Below are 15,489 nucleotides of genomic sequence, written 5' to 3'. Positions count from 1 at the left end.
ATTACAGAAGTCACCAGTTAACTAGACTTCAGCCCAGTTTTGCACACCAAGTTGGCTTGATGGCCCCTGGGAACAGTTTTGAAGATGTCAGCTTCTCTGGTTGATGAATAAGGTAACAGTTCTCCTCCCTATGAACTGCTCCCTGTGAGCATAATACTGATGCCTGAAATTAGTTTCCAGCCCTCTTGATCAGCATTCATTGATATTTATCCCTTCCAAATGCAGACTTCCCTCATCTTAGGGTCTGAAGCAAAAGCAACCAAAACTCAACAGAGAGGACTCAGTTAATATCCTCATTTACCATCAGTTTTGGGTGAATGAGGCTATCAGATCCTTTACTAGGAGAAACGGCAGTGAGATATCTCCTCCCTAGGAAAGGGAAGAGAGCAAGTTCTCCATATGGATTGGTTTACACAAAAGCAGAAAGGAATCAAGAAACAGAATAAATAGAGCTCTTCAGGTAGAGAAGGGAGAGGAGGCAAGGCCAGGGCGGGAGATGGTCAAGGGCCAAGCTTGTCTTCCTCACGGTTTACCTCCAGCCGTGTTTGGAAAGAACTCTTAAGACAGCCCCAGTCACTTAAGTGGTGTCATAATTAATCTGAACTCCCTGTCATTGTGAAAGTCCATGTTGTGCCATAAACTCTTGGCAGGACGGAGACAAGTCCCCACAGTCACAAAATCTGGGAGGGCTAATTCTCTACACACACAGGATTAACATATTTTGCTCAGCTTCTCTCTCTTTTTATTTGAGTATAATTGCCTTACAGTGTTGTGTTCGTTTCTACTGTACAGCAAAGTAAATCAGCTATATGTATACTTACGTCCACGCATTTTTGGATTTCCTTCCCATTTAGGTCACGGCAGAGCACTGACGTAGAGTTCCCTGTGCTATACAGTAGGTTCTCATTAATGATCTATTTTATGCATAATATCAATAGTGTGTAGATGTCAATTCCAATTTCCCAATCCATCCCACACTCAGCTTTTCTTAAAAGAAGCAAGGCAACAGACTGTATAATTTAATGCAACCACACAGAGCAACAGGTAAACTAATTCTTTACATAAAAGGAAAATAAAAAAGAACAGGAACATAAAACCACAAAACCAACTAAACTTCCAGTCACTCAGACAGTCAGATGTGATGTTTTGAGGTTTAAAATGCACTCAGAAATCCTGATGAGCAGGTTTGTAAATTTCACCCAGGCAATGCCAGAACAAAATCCCATCAGAGAGGCAAGTGATGGAGGCTGGGGGCAAAGGTTAGACAAGCAAGGTTAGAGGGGCAAGACATGGAAGCCCAGGACCCAAGTGCATTATGCGAAGAGGCTGCAAAGGCTGAACTGAACCTCGGACCCCAGAAAGTCTCTGGAAAGTGGTACTGACCTGGGGGAAGAGCTGCTGCTCTTTTTAGATAAAGCACCTTGCTGCGCGATTCAGGATGTTGCCTTGACCAGGCTGTATTAGACAATGTGCTGGAGAAGCATCTGGCAAACTCTGATGGGGTGGAGCCAGCCGGGTTTCGTTGCCAGGAGCAAAACAAACAGGCCCTCTGCTTACTGTTGGTGCATCTCCAGGTGCAATTGGAGGTGCTGGTTACCAGCTCTTTGAGGCCTAAAGAGCTGAGATCTGCTCTTGCTTCACCCATTTCCTCCTCTGCTGCACCCTAGTCTCCGTTCCTTTCACCCTGAGTTTGCATCCAGCCGGCCTCCATCCAGATCTGTTCAACTCCCTGGGGAATTCCCAGTGCTGTGCTTTTAGACTAATGCTGTCCAATAGAAATAAAAGTCACCTACGTAATAGGAATCTTCTAGTAGCTCTATTAAAATGGTAAAAGGCAGCAGACCAAGTGCATTGTAATAATGTATCTGGCTAAATGTATCAAAGAGCATCCATGGTGGCCCAGATGGTAAAGAATTCGCCCACAATGTGGGAGACCTGGGTTCAAGATCCCCTGGAAGAGGAAATGCAACCCACTCCAGTATTTTTGCCTGGAGAATCCCCATGGACAGAGGAGCCTGGTGGGCTGCAGTCCATTGGGTCGCAAAGAGTCGGACTCGACTAAGCAACTTTCACTTTCACATCCCTGTGATCATATTTTTGATACATTGTGCTATGTTGTGCTTGGTTGCTCAATCGTGTCCAACTCTTTGTGACCCCATGGACTGTAAAGTCCATGGAATTCTCCAGGCCAGAATACTGGACTGGGTAGCTGTTCCCTTCTCCAGGGGATCTTCCCAATCCAGGTATCAAACCCAGGTCTCCTGCATCACAGGTGGATTCTTTACCAGCTGACTCACCAGGGAAGCCCAAAAACACTGGAATGGGTAGCCTATTCCTTCTCCAGAGGATCTTCCAGACCCAGGGAATCAAACAGGGGTCTCCTGCAAAATACAGGTCTCCTCTGTATTTTATGTATTTTTTACTTATTAAATGTTTATTGAATTGAATGAAATTGACTTTCATTGAGATAATATCCTTGAGATTTCTTCATCTGTATATATTTGTTTATTTTTTAATTCATTTTTAATTGGAGGATGGCTTCCCCAATGGCCCAGAGGTAAAGAATCCACCTGCAATGCAGAAGACATGGGTTCCATCCCTGGGTCTGGAAGATCCCCTGGAGAAGGAAATGGCAACTTGCTCCAGTGTTCCCACCTGGAAAATTCCACAGACAGAGGAGCTTGGCAGGCTACAGTCCATGGAGTCACAAAAGAGTCTGACATAACTGAGTGACTGAGTACACACACAATTGGAGGATAATTGCTTTACAATGTTGTGCTGGTTTCTGCCATACGTGAATCAGCCATAAGTATACATGTGTGTGCATGCTAAGTCGCTTCAGTTGTGTCTTATTCTTTGTGACACTATGCAGTGTAGAAGACCAGGCTCCTCTGTCCATGGGATTTCCCAGGCAAGAATACTGGAGTGGGTTGCCATGCCCTCCTCCTCTAAGTATACCTAAATATACATATATATCACGTGTATTTTGTATTTTTAAGTTATCTGCATTTTTAGTCGATTTGTACCTCACTACTTATTTGATCTATATTTTTATGTATTTTATTTATTTATTTTTTTTTCTTTTTATATATATATTTTTAATTTATTTATTTTTTCAGTGGGTTTTGTCATACATTGACATGAATCAGCAATTTTTATGTATTTTAAAATGTCTATTTTGCACGTACAGCACATCTCAGTTCAAACCAGTCACATTTCAAGTGCTCAGAAGTCACATGTGACTAGTGGCTACTGTGGTAGATGGCACAGATTTGGAGTTTTGGAGGGAGAGCGTTTGGTCAGCAACTTGACTTTGGAGGCAGACTGTGTCCAAGTCTGCACTGAGATTGTTCAACAGGTTACCTTAATAGGGATGTGATGTGCTTAAATCTGAACTCTCAAGAATTTGCAGTTAGACTGTCACTTGCTTCTCATGTAAGAAATAGATCTATTTTGTTTATGACCATATCCTAGGGTTAGAGAGTAGGAGGGTGCCCCCTCCCTCAGCAGGATTTCTGACAGGAAAAAAGATCAATGGGCAGTCTGTGGAGTTCCATCTTTTGCTTTGTTCATATAGAACGTGCAGTATAACCCGGAGGTGAAAGAGAAAGGATCCTTCAGACCAATGACTGCTGAGAGAGATATGTCACAAACGAAAGCTTCATTTCTCGGGGGAATTACGGTGACTCAGTGTCACAAAACAGAGGGATGCTCCAGAGACAGTCTTTTTCCCCCAGGTGGTTTACTGCTGGCCTAGCCTTCCTGGAGACATGGAAGAGATGCCTTGCCAAGTTTTCATAGCCCTGTGATGACATGATTTATTAGATATCAAATAAACAAGGCAATGTTTCCCTCAGATAATGGCTGTGATCTGAACACAATTCAGGGGAAAATGCTTTCATTTTTGGAAGGTGGAGCAAGGAGAAGGATGCTGATGCAGCTGAATGTTTATGCCTCTTACCTGCCTCTGTTATCCATTCCTCCCCGCCTCCCTCATTCAATCACTTGTAATGCCTATGGACTGGGTCTCTGGACTGTGTCCATCCATAGTACTGTCCTATCTATTATCTCTTCTCTCTTTTCGGTTTAGACCTCATTACCTCTTGTCCAAACCGTTACATCAATCTCCCCTCCAGCAGGTCTACTTCTGGACTCCTGAGACTCCTGACTCCCTTCCAGCATGCTCCCAGGTGAATCTTCTCCATGAGCTGTTACACTGCTCCTTCCCTAACCCCTTCCAAGGCTTTTTGTTGTTCATTACATTTCAGGTTCCAAAGCCTTCAAGATGTGGCCTCAATTGCCTTGTCAGACTTCTGCTTGACTAAGCTCCAATCTGAACCTGTCCACGCTTTTCAAACTAGGGATTACAAATGTATAAGACTTGTAACTGCTGTTACTTGGCAGTCAGAATAGCTCCCTGAAGAGCTCTGCAGCATCTCTCTGAAAATCTGCTGAAATCTGATCCAGAATTCAGATCCCTTCTCAAATGCTACCTCTTCCATGAAGTCCTAACAGATTATTCCAGATAGAGTATCTGTGATCTTCTCCTTAGCAACCATCTAAGATTCGGTATTTCTCTTAGAGCCCCATGCCACACAATAGTCATCCATTCATCACCCTTGCAGCTACTGGAATGTACATTCTATGAAAGTAGAAAGTGTGTCTTCTCCTTTCTGAATCATTTCTATGTTTGCAGCAACATCACAAATACTTGTTGCCTTACGTTTAACTACATAAATCACTGAGTAAATTAGTGTCTCTTATCTGAATGCAGTCATGCTTTCTATTTTGCCCTAACTTTGATCTCCAGCAATTCAGGAACTCTATTTTTATCATAAGAATAAAAACTGGAAAGAAAAAAAACAAAAAAACAACCCCGAAGGGAGATCAAAGAGAAAAGAGGGTCTAAAAGGCCTTTTCTCTATCAATATTTAAGACCTTCATCCTAAAAAAACAACAAAAAAGGAAGTCCCTGAGTACATTTCTTGCTCTCATCTAACCTAGTGAGTATCTAGATAAAATCAGGAGTCTAGAACAAACGTGACAGGTGTTGGTAAGAATTCAGGCCCACTGGCAGAGGCCAGATGGAAATGTAGGTTGTTAGTTACATGTCCCGACTCAGTTCTGGCAGCCTAACAACCCAAGGCTGACTAAAATCTAGCTGTCTTACCTCTAAGAAAGAATGAATTCCTCTACAATCGACGTGGATTTTTGATTAAACAAATGATTGGTTTCTACATTTTTTTCCTGCATTTCAAATCAAAATGAATGGTGTGTTTTAATCTGCACTTTTAATTCCCAGTGATAAAAGAAAGTTCAACAAAGCTCCATGACCATGCCGCCGGAACCACCATTATTAACAGTATTAAAATAGCTAAAGCAGTCAATTTCTATCACCTATGAAAACAATTAAGCAGCCAAACATTTTATTACTGTGGCCCACTCCTGCCCCCCTTACTACAGTAAATAAGACTAACGCATTCTCTCCAGTATACATAAATATAAAGTATACAAATTACGTACTTAGAAACTTGACATAAGTATAAAACTACAGAATCTTCCCACAATTTACAATCTAACAAGTGGAGGTTTGAAATCAACAAGCCAGCATCACTAAGCAGAGATATTCTCCAAAGTGATGCTTGAAATGAAACCCTAACCTCTTTGCCAAGCAGCCCACAGTTAGGAGTCTTAAAATATTTCCCTGCTAGGAGAAAAGTTGAGAGACTCCTTACCGCTGAGAACTGGAGGTGTCTGTAATCCAAACTGTACCTGCCAAAGCCTTACGTAAAAGCCACCTTATCACTGCCCAGTGCCTACAACTGACATCTCCTATTTCACAACGAGCAGCAACCCGGAATTTCCCCAGAAACCGCTAATACTCATCAGAAGGTGGCCTCGGAGCTCTCTGAGACGGCTAACATTTCAAGACCAAGGGAAAAAGAAAAACTTTCACGTCCCCAACTCGCTCTCTTCTGCAGCGAGCGAGGGGTCCAGGCAAACCTGGCCAGTGCCAGGAAGGGAGCCGAGCTGTCCCAGAGGTGTAACGCCCGGGTGCCCAGGGGGGCCGCAGCTGCTTGTGGGGAGGCAGGGGCAGAGCGCCCCCTCCCACGCCCCCCTGCCCGCCCCCACCCCATCACACGCCCCCTACTCCCACCCCGACTCGGAGCTGGTCTGAAAGGGTCGGCGTCGGAGCAGAGTTGTAGAACCCCCCCGCACCCCCCACCCCCGACTCACGATCTTGAGCAGGTCCAGTCCGCCCGCCTGATTCATGGCTGTCCATGCGCCTCTCCCGGGAAGGGGCGAGGAGGGCTGGCCTCGGGGGGCAGCCTCTGAGAACCTGGAGGTCTCCCCCGCCCCCTTCCCACTGGCTTTGGGGAAGCAGAGGAAAATGGAAGCCGGAGAAGAGCCGGGGTGGGGAGGGGGGGCGGGAAGGCGGAGAGGAGCGGGGGGCGCCGGCGCCCGGAGAGGGAGAAGTGGGTGGCAAAGCGCGAGGGAAGGAGGCGGCGGCGGCGGGGAAGACCCAGGCCGGGGCGGACGGCCGGGCGAGGGATCCTAGCAGAGCAGGCGGCGGGCGGGATGGAGCCCGGGCGCCCGGGCGGCTCACAAAGGAAGGGGAGGGCGCGGCGCTCTCGCTACCTGTGCGGCCGCTCCGAGCGCCCCCGCGGGAGCCGCGTTCTCCAGCAGTTCCATCTGGATCTCCTGCGCCACCGCCGCCGCCGGTGTGGGAGGCGACTTGGACGTGTCGCTCTGGACCATTGGCGAAAAGTCGGCCGGGAGCCAGCAGCCAGGCCCCCCCCGCCCCACACCCCCCGGCGGCGGGTCCCCTCCTCCGTTCCCCGCCTCCCCGCTCCGGGGGCCGCCCGGGGGCTCGAGGCGCTCAGGGCGCCGGGCGCGGCCGGGCCAGGTTGAAACGCGAGGCTCGGGGAGCCGGGCGGCGGGGGCGCTGGCAGGGCGAGCGCCGAGCGGGCACGGGAGCCGCCGGCGCCTGGGCAGGTCCTCGCCGAGAGGGAGGGCGCTCCGGCCGCGCGAGCCCAGGGGGAGGCGCGTCGGCCGGCGAGAGTGACAGGCCACCGAAACACCCGAAAGTTCCCCGCGGGAGGCGCGGGCCGCCGGGGCCCCGGGCGCAGCCGCCGCGCGTCGCCGTGGCACGCGCGTTGGAAAGTTTTCAAAGCCGCGAAAGCGAGGCCTCGCGCCCGGGGGCTTCCTTCCCCCGGCTGCCCAGTTCTACTCCCTCCGCTCCCAGCGGGTGGGAACAGGTCGCTGCTGCGGGGAACCCGCGAGGCTCCGCGCCTACCCTGCGCTCCTGAAATCTCTCGAGGCCTCGAGCAGCCCCGCGGAGCAAGTGCCTCCCAAGGACCTCCCATCCCCACCGGCCGTGTAGATCACTGGACGACGGCAGGAGTCAGGAGCCGGACCAGACGTGGGGCTGATGGGTGTGACCTGAGGATTGCGGTCCCCAACCCGAATCTGCCGCTGGCCTGAGCTGCCGGGTCCAAATAGACCAATTCCACGTCCGAAGGTTTTTCCTTTACGACTCCGGTTTGTCTTCACCTTTGCAAACCCCTTCTTGACTTTTCGGTAGAGTTGAGAAGTCTTCCTGTCACATTTTGGGGAAACAAGCATTTCCTTAGGATTCTGAATCTTGATCAGAGAGTAGCAGCCATAGTAAGAATGTTTCCTTCACAACATAACTTTAAGCTCTTCCTAGTAAGAGTATATGTGTATATATACATATATACACACGCACACACACAAATAGGGTAGCTCTTATCTCAACAACTTTTACTACTGTGGAACTCTATAGAACACGTTTTTTCCAGCACCAGTGTTGTTTTGTAACAACAGAAAGTATACATTGGATACTGAAATATACATATGGAAATTTACTACAATAGGCTTCATTCAGCTGCCTTTTTTTGTATTTGTTTTTGTTTTTTTATTGTGAGATAAAGGAATCCGCCTGCAATGCAGGAGGCACTAGTTGCTGCCCTGAGTTGGGAGGGTCCCCTGGAGGAGGAAATGGCAACCCATTGCAGTATTCTTGCCTGGGAAATCCCATGGATAGAGGAGCCTGGCGGGCTACAGCCCACAGGGTCGCAAAGAGTCCCCAAGACTGAGCCACTGAGCACACACTAAATTATTCTGGGATACAGTCCTTGTTCTCAAAGATAAACGTATCCGTCTCCATCATACATTGTTTGAATCAGGCTTGAAGAACTAGTGTTGGTATGGTTAAAGATTTGGGCATATCCAAAATGTTATTACTGATTTTTCTAATCTTTGGTGTTAATATTGTCACTGTAATTTAAATGCTACTGGGTGTTCAAAAACAAACTTGTAGAATAAGAGGTTAGATGTGTGGTTTCCAGAGGTGGGAAGACTATTAGCTAAAGGCAGTCAAAGGTGCAAACTCCCAGTTAAAAGGTATGTAAGCACTAGGGATGTAATGTACAAGATGAGAAATAGAATGAGCACTGCTCTATTACATGTGAGAGCTGTTAACAGAGTAAATCCTAAGAGTTCTCATCACAAGGGAAATTTTTCTATTAAAAATTTTTTTGTATTTATATGATGATGGATTTTCACTAAACTTATTACAATAATCATTTCATAATGCATGTAAGTCACATCATTATGCTGTGCACCTTAAACTTACGCCGTGTTGTAATTCAATTAAATCTCTATAAAACTGGAAGAAAAATAAATATTTCCAAAATAAGGAAGAGACATGACAATGTTAAACAGAAGCAGTGAAAAGCTGGTTAACAACATTTCTCAATAATAATAAAATCACATTTTGTAAAGCAACAGAGTGGGAGTTAGGAAGCTCTTGGTTAGGATATGGGTGGGTATCCAGCTAGTGAGGGATGTGGTACTCTCTGCTTTGCAGCCATGGCTAACAGCCTTCTGAAAACCTTGGCTAAGATTTTTTTTTTTAAGTTTCATTTATAACAATTGGCAGCAGTTTTGCATGTGTGCTGTGTATATGTATGCATGTATGTACATAAAAAAGTGAAAAGATGAGATATTTAAAGTTTTTGGAGTTACAGTCTCTTTGCGCTTCATGATCTGCTGCTATTTTCTTAATGGAGTGTTTAAATTCCTCTTAAGAACGTTAAAGAACAGATAACATTAAATCTGGTTTTAGATTAGAGTGTAAATTCTGTGTGGGTAGGAGCCATGTTTATTCACTTGGGCACACTCAGAATCTTGGTTAGAAGCATGGACAATGAAGATCAGGAATTTTGTAGTTTACAATCTACTTAGTAAGCACTTAGAAACCAGTTAATGCATACTTGAAGGAATGAATGACAGATGCATTCTAATATTGTTTTAAGAATGTCAGGTTTGATGAAGCTTGTTTCCCCGTGATATCTGTTGGATTTCTTATAGTATACTTAATTATCTGTGCATTTGCTTTTAATTATGAACATTTGGGAAGTAGAATTTTATCTTTCATCAGATTTTTAAAGAGACCACAAAATAGAAAAACAACCTTGCAAATCATTTAAAATAATGCTTACAGCCAAAGGGCAAGTCAAGTTTGAATTAAATGTTTAAATGATAGAGTGTATTTTATTCATTCCATTAATCTATGATACAGAACTGTGTTTTCTGTTTGTCTCTGCCACTAGTTAGAGTTCCTTGTGGGCGGTCAATTGGGTCTTACTCATTTTAGCATCCCCTGCATCCAGCATGGTGTCTGGCACTTAGTTGGAACCTGAAAACTCCTGTTGCGTAAATGGATGAATGAATGATCTGTCTTCACATGTTTTAAAAGATAGCATATAACTTTGCAAATTTTAAGATATGAAGACATTTACCTAATCACAACTTTTATGAAAGAATTATATTAATTCTTTCCTTATAACCTGTGTAATTTAATTAGCTTATATTGAACAGTAACACTATAAATATACCCATTCAGGCTGTAACCTGACTTGTCATAGTTTTCAAATAAAAAGTAACACCACATTGCACCTACCTAAAAAAGGGAATAACGTCAGAATAGATGGGGGTGGGGGGTAAATTCTTGGGAAATTTATCATGGATGTTTTCTATTATGGTCAGTTTTGTTTTTAACCTAACTTGACTTATGCAGTACTTAAAAGCCACAGATGAAACCTATAATTTGATATGGAAAGCCCAGTTCTTTTCAATGTTAAAAGGTATGCAGATGCACCCCAGTAATAATGGATGTACAATCATCAGTCGAGGCATTTAAATGCAGATGACTAATTTGTTCAAGCTGTATGTGAACTCCAGTGTGCTCATTAGTCGTTGTAATGGACAGGCATATTCTGGGCATTATTAATGCTCTGAGATGAGAACAGAGGCTAAAAAGAAACACTGGCCAAGGAAGCCAGAAGTTTTATAAGAGTTGGGTTTTCCCCCCTTGTAAATAGAAGAACCGGTGATTATACTTACCTTACTTCTCTCTTGCCTGTAGAATTGTGGTTGTATTTCAGACCTTGGAGTAAGAGTTCTTTAGGACAGATATGCACCAGAGTGATTTCTCATCTTACTTAGTAAATCATTTTCCATCTCATTTATGGTTCTAGATTTCAGACATTGTTAATGGTATTTTCATAAGGGTATACCTGTATCAGTCACTGGTATATGAATTGTTATGATACATTCCACTAAGTTACACACTTGCTTTTTGAAAAGTATAAAATGAATGTCCTGAATCATTAATTAGTATTTAAAAGCATATAAAGATGCAAGTACATGTGTGTGTGTTTGTGTGTGTGTGTGTGTGTTGTGTGTGCATATAGTGAAAGGTTACAACTGAGATGTGTAAGTGGTTGGGGAAAGCTTAATTTCACTTCCAAAGTAAAGGCTTCATTAGAAGTAATAAGATTTCATGAGTTCTTAAAACTACCCAAGAGACAGAGGTCTGGAATATCCAATATTGTATAACTTTCTAGTTTTTAGTTTCACATTGATTTATAATTTATGATTTGATTCTCATCCAAATTATAACTGTAACAATTGGCACTTTGGCTTACATACAAATTGCCAAGCCCTGTGCTAAGGATTTATATATGTCATCTCATCTGTGAAGCAGGTATTACTGTTCCCTAAGTTAGCATAGGTCAAATTTCTCTAACAAATAAGCTCTAAGTATTTAGTGGATTAGAGAACAAGAAATGCATTCCTTTGATGCTGGGGTAAGTGGTTCACCATCAGAAGGGGCTCTGCTTCACACTCATATTTAGGACCAAATTTTTGAGCAACAATCTACCATTTTGAAAAATGTGACCATGGAACATACATGGTGGACAGGTGGAGCCTGCAAATTTTTATTGGCCAACCTTGGAAGTGGTCTGGATCTCTCCTATTTACATTTTATTGGCTAAAACTCCATCCCATGAAAAACCTACAAGTCTAGCTGTGAACTGTAGTCCAGTTAGGAGAGTGGATTTTGATGAAGAACTAGCAAAGACTGACGTCACCAAGCCTGAATAGCTGACAAGTGGCAGGAATTACACGTGAGTTTTTTAAACCCCAACTCTAAGACCTGTTTTCAGTTGCCTGGTGGACTTCAATTACTCTGCCACCCAGGTTAAGACTGCATTTCTAGTTGGAGAAATGGATTTTCGTATTTCTATTGCTGCATGCTGTGATGACTACATTCATTTACTTGCTAGAGATAAGCCTGATGTGAATAGCAGAAATGTTATTAATCCATGTCATTGTATATGTGTGTGTCTGCTATAATCCAGAGCAATAGAGATATTGGCATTGAATGAAGTATGACTCCTACACTTACTGAATACACAGTAGACTAGGCAACATAGGTTATAAGTGAGTAATGCTTTAAATGGACAAGATGGAACCTTTGAAGTTATTTCTGTTTGCTGGGCAGTTACCCACATCTCACTGTTTGATGCTTGATCATTCTGCCCTCTGCCTGGAAGGACATCCTATTTCACTTAGCTAACACCAGTTGCTTTTAAAATTCGGTTCCAGGAAGCTTACCCTTATTACTCTGGTGTGGGATGAAATTCCTTTTCTTGCTTTAAAAAGAAAAAAGTGTTTTGTTTTGTTTTGTTTGCACTTACCAGCTTGAAAGAAAATGACCATGTTTCTCTTCTGCCCAAACCTAGCTGCTTCTGCTCATCTTTATTTTTTTTAATTTTCATTTTATGTTGATTAATTGATTAACAATAATTAACCATGTTGTGTTTCAGATGTGCAGCAAAGTGATTCAGTTTACATATACAAGTATCTGTTCTTCTTCAATTGTTTTTTCCTATTTAGGTTATTATAGAATATTGAGCAGCATTTCCTGTGCTCTAGAGTAGGTCCCTGTATGACGTGTTCATCTTTCCCTTGCTCCACACTCACTAAAGATTCATTAGCACAGATTTAGGGACTTCTTGGTAGTCCAGTGGTTAAGACTCTGTGCTTCCTGTGCAAGGGGTTGGGGGTGGGTTCAACCCCTGGTCGGGGAACTAAGATCCTACATGCTGCATGGTGTGGCCAAATAAATAAATATCAGAGCTTAATAAACCATTTTTAAAGGCAAATTTATGTGAACACAACTGTTCAGAAGCAGCTAAACACAGATCATTTCAGACTGCTCAACCCTCCTATTAATATGTCTGTAAATGAAGTCAGTATTTGATTCTGATTCCTTGCTTTCGGCATATAACACATGATTCAATCTTTAGGGGTTTGCTCCATAAACCAGGGAACAGGAAGAAGGACTCTTTTGCACTTGGGGAATATAATCTTCAACCTCTAACATCTCTGCTGAGGAGAAAAAAAATTCCTTTGGCCTTAGGATAGAGTGATGTAAGGATAAAAAAAGAAAGTTCTGAGATAAAATCATATTTTTCTCCCCAACACAGATGCGTCTTTGTTCACCGCTCTTTCACACCCCACCCCCACCCACCATCACTGCTCCAGTATTTCTCTCCTCCTTTCACTCTTTACTGGCTCACTCTTGGCCTCCCTAGTCAGAAATAAACACATCTCAGAGAGCAAACCAAGCTTTCCTTCCTCTGGTTCTCTTTTAGGTCCAGAAACAGGTACTGTCCAGACTTCTGCATTTAAGTAGCTCATTTTAACACTCCTAGCTTGTCATGGTGTCAAACTGAGGCAGGTTTTTGAGTAGTTCCCTCCACAGTTGTTCATTAGCATCATTTAAGATGTGACTACCTTGTGAGGTGTTTCATCTCAGCTTAAGAGACTAATTTCTCCAGGAGAAAAAATGCTTCCCTGGTGGCCCAGTGGTTAAGAATCTGCCTTCCAGTGCAGGGGATGTGGGTTCGATTCCTGGTCTTGGAACTAAGATCCAACATGCCTCGAGGCAACTATGCTCCTGTGAGCCACAGCTACCGGGGGTGTCACAGCCCCCCTCCCTCCACAACGACTAGAGAGAAGCTTGAGCAATGCAATGAAGAGCCCATAAGTACCAACCAAGATCCCACATGCTGCAACTAAGACCCAACACAACCGAAAATGAATAAATATTAAACCAAGGAAAGAAAAATGCTGCCGAGTTGTCCTAGCCAATTTAGTAGCCCCTAGTCTAGGGAGTACTTAAAATGTAACTAGTGCCACCTTTAAACATTTTTTAAACCAAAGTGAAACTTTCACTTTCAAACCAAAGTGAGGTACCCCACATGTATCCCACCCAGACGACTAAAATATCTCATAAACAGTTTTACACTGACTCTATGTTGAAATGATCTATTTTGAGTACGTTATGTTAAATAAATAGATGTTATGGTATTAAAATACATCCATTAATTATTAAAATCAATTTCACCTATTTCTCTTGGAGTAAAGTGAAAGTGAAAATTGCTCAGTCATGTCCAACTCTTTGTGACCTCATGGACTATACAGTCAATGGAATTCTTCAGGCCAGAATACTGGAGCGGGTAGCCATTTCCTTCTCCAGGTGATCTTCCCAACCCAGGGATTGAACCCACTTTTCCCACATTGCAGGCAGATTCTTCTGAACCACTAGGGAAGCCCAATACAATTACTAGAAAATTTGAATTTCTTCTGTCATTAGATACATGGCTTGCACTGTATCTCTGTTGAATAGTGCTGTCTGAGAGGACTGAGGATTGCCTGCTTGAATTTCCCAAGAAAAGCAAATATTCTTGAACTCTAAGTTATAGTCCAAGTTACTGCTATCATTTTTTTTTAATTGGGATGAACCTCTTCTCATACACATTCAGTATTTCTTTTTTTATTTTTTACTGTGATAAAACATAGAGCAAATAATTTATCATTTTTAAGTGTACAATTCAGTGGCATTAAGTACATTCATATTGTTATGTACCCATCAACATTATCCATCTCCAGAGCATCTTTCATCTTCCTAGATGGAAACACCATACTCATTAAACTCCCTGTCCTCCCCTCCCCCACTCCTTGGCAGCCACCATTCTACTCGCTGTCTCTATGAATTGACTCCTCTAGTGGAATATTATAGTATTTGTCCTTTGGAGACTGGCTTGTGTCTCTTAGCATAATACTTTTAAGGCTTATCCAGGTCACTGCATATGTCAGAATTTCCTTCGTTTTTAAGGTTGAATAATATTCCATTGTTCGTATCTACTATGTTTATCCATCTGTCCATCACTGGCCACTTCACTTGCTTTTACCTTGTACTATTATGAATAATGCTATGAACATCAATATATAGCTATCTCTTTGAGTCCTTGCTTTTAGTCCTTTTGTGTATGTACCTAGAATGGAATTGCTGAATCAAACAGTAATTGCATTTTTAACTATTTGGGGAGCTTCCATACTGGTTTCCATAGTGGCTGCACCATTTTACATACTCACCAACAGTACACAAAGCTTCCGGCTTTTCCACATGCTCACAAGCACTTGTTATTTTATTTTTTTTCTTTTTTAGTACCATCCCAATGGGTATGAAGTGATATCTCATTGTGGTTTTCACTTGTATTTTCCTAATGATTAGTAATGCTAAGCATCTTTTCATGTGCTTGCTGGTCATTTGTCTCATCTTCTGGGGAGAAATGTTTATTCAAGTCCTTTCCCTATTTTTCAATGGGTTTTTGTTTCTTTCTTGTGAGCTATAGGAGTTCCTTATATATATGTATTCTAGATCTTAATCCCTTACCAGATGTATGATGTGCAATTATTTCCTCTTATCCCATGGGTTGCCTTTTCATTCTGTTGACAGTATCCGTTGAGGCACAAAAGTTTGTAATTTTGAAGTCCAATTTATCTTTTTTTTAATTGCCTATTGCCAAATCAAATGGCATAAAATGTTTCCCTTCTGTTTTCCTCAAAGAGTTTTACAGTTTTAGGCCATACCTTTAGGTCTTTGATTCATTCTGAGTTAATTTTGTATAGGACATGAGGTAAGAGTTCAGCTTTTGGATTCTCAATGTATATTTTCAGATGATTAAACATTTAGAAAATCATGAGACTTCCCTGGTGGTCCAGTGGCTAAGACTCGCAGCCGCCATGCGGGGGTTCTGGGTTTAA

General features: G+C 42.9%; 1 protein-coding gene across 4 annotated transcripts in view; it reads right to left on the bottom strand.

Annotated features, from left to right (window-relative positions):
* CACNB2 (calcium voltage-gated channel auxiliary subunit beta 2) overlaps nt 1-6,892 on the bottom strand; it is a 408,788-nt gene extending 401,896 nt beyond the window's left edge. For 3 of the 4 annotated variants that reach the window (XM_043883286.1, XM_043883288.1, XM_043883292.1), the window contains exon 1: nt 6,640-6,892. In XM_043883286.1, the coding sequence (XP_043739221.1) occupies nt 6,640-6,759 (120 nt within the window). In that variant the 5' untranslated portion in view covers nt 6,760-6,892. Of the gene's footprint in view, nt 1-6,237; nt 6,613-6,639 lie in introns of those variants that run through there. The other variant, XM_043883287.1, reaches the window with a different exon arrangement.
* Between the last annotated feature and the right edge of the window lie 8,597 nt (nt 6,893-15,489).

This window comes from Cervus elaphus, chromosome 23, assembly GCF_910594005.1.
Source record: "Cervus elaphus chromosome 23, mCerEla1.1, whole genome shotgun sequence".
Classification (NCBI taxonomy): Eukaryota; Metazoa; Chordata; class Mammalia; order Artiodactyla; family Cervidae; genus Cervus; species Cervus elaphus.
Note: the sequence above shows the minus strand (reverse complement) of the source record. Positions and strands in the feature narration are given on the sequence as shown.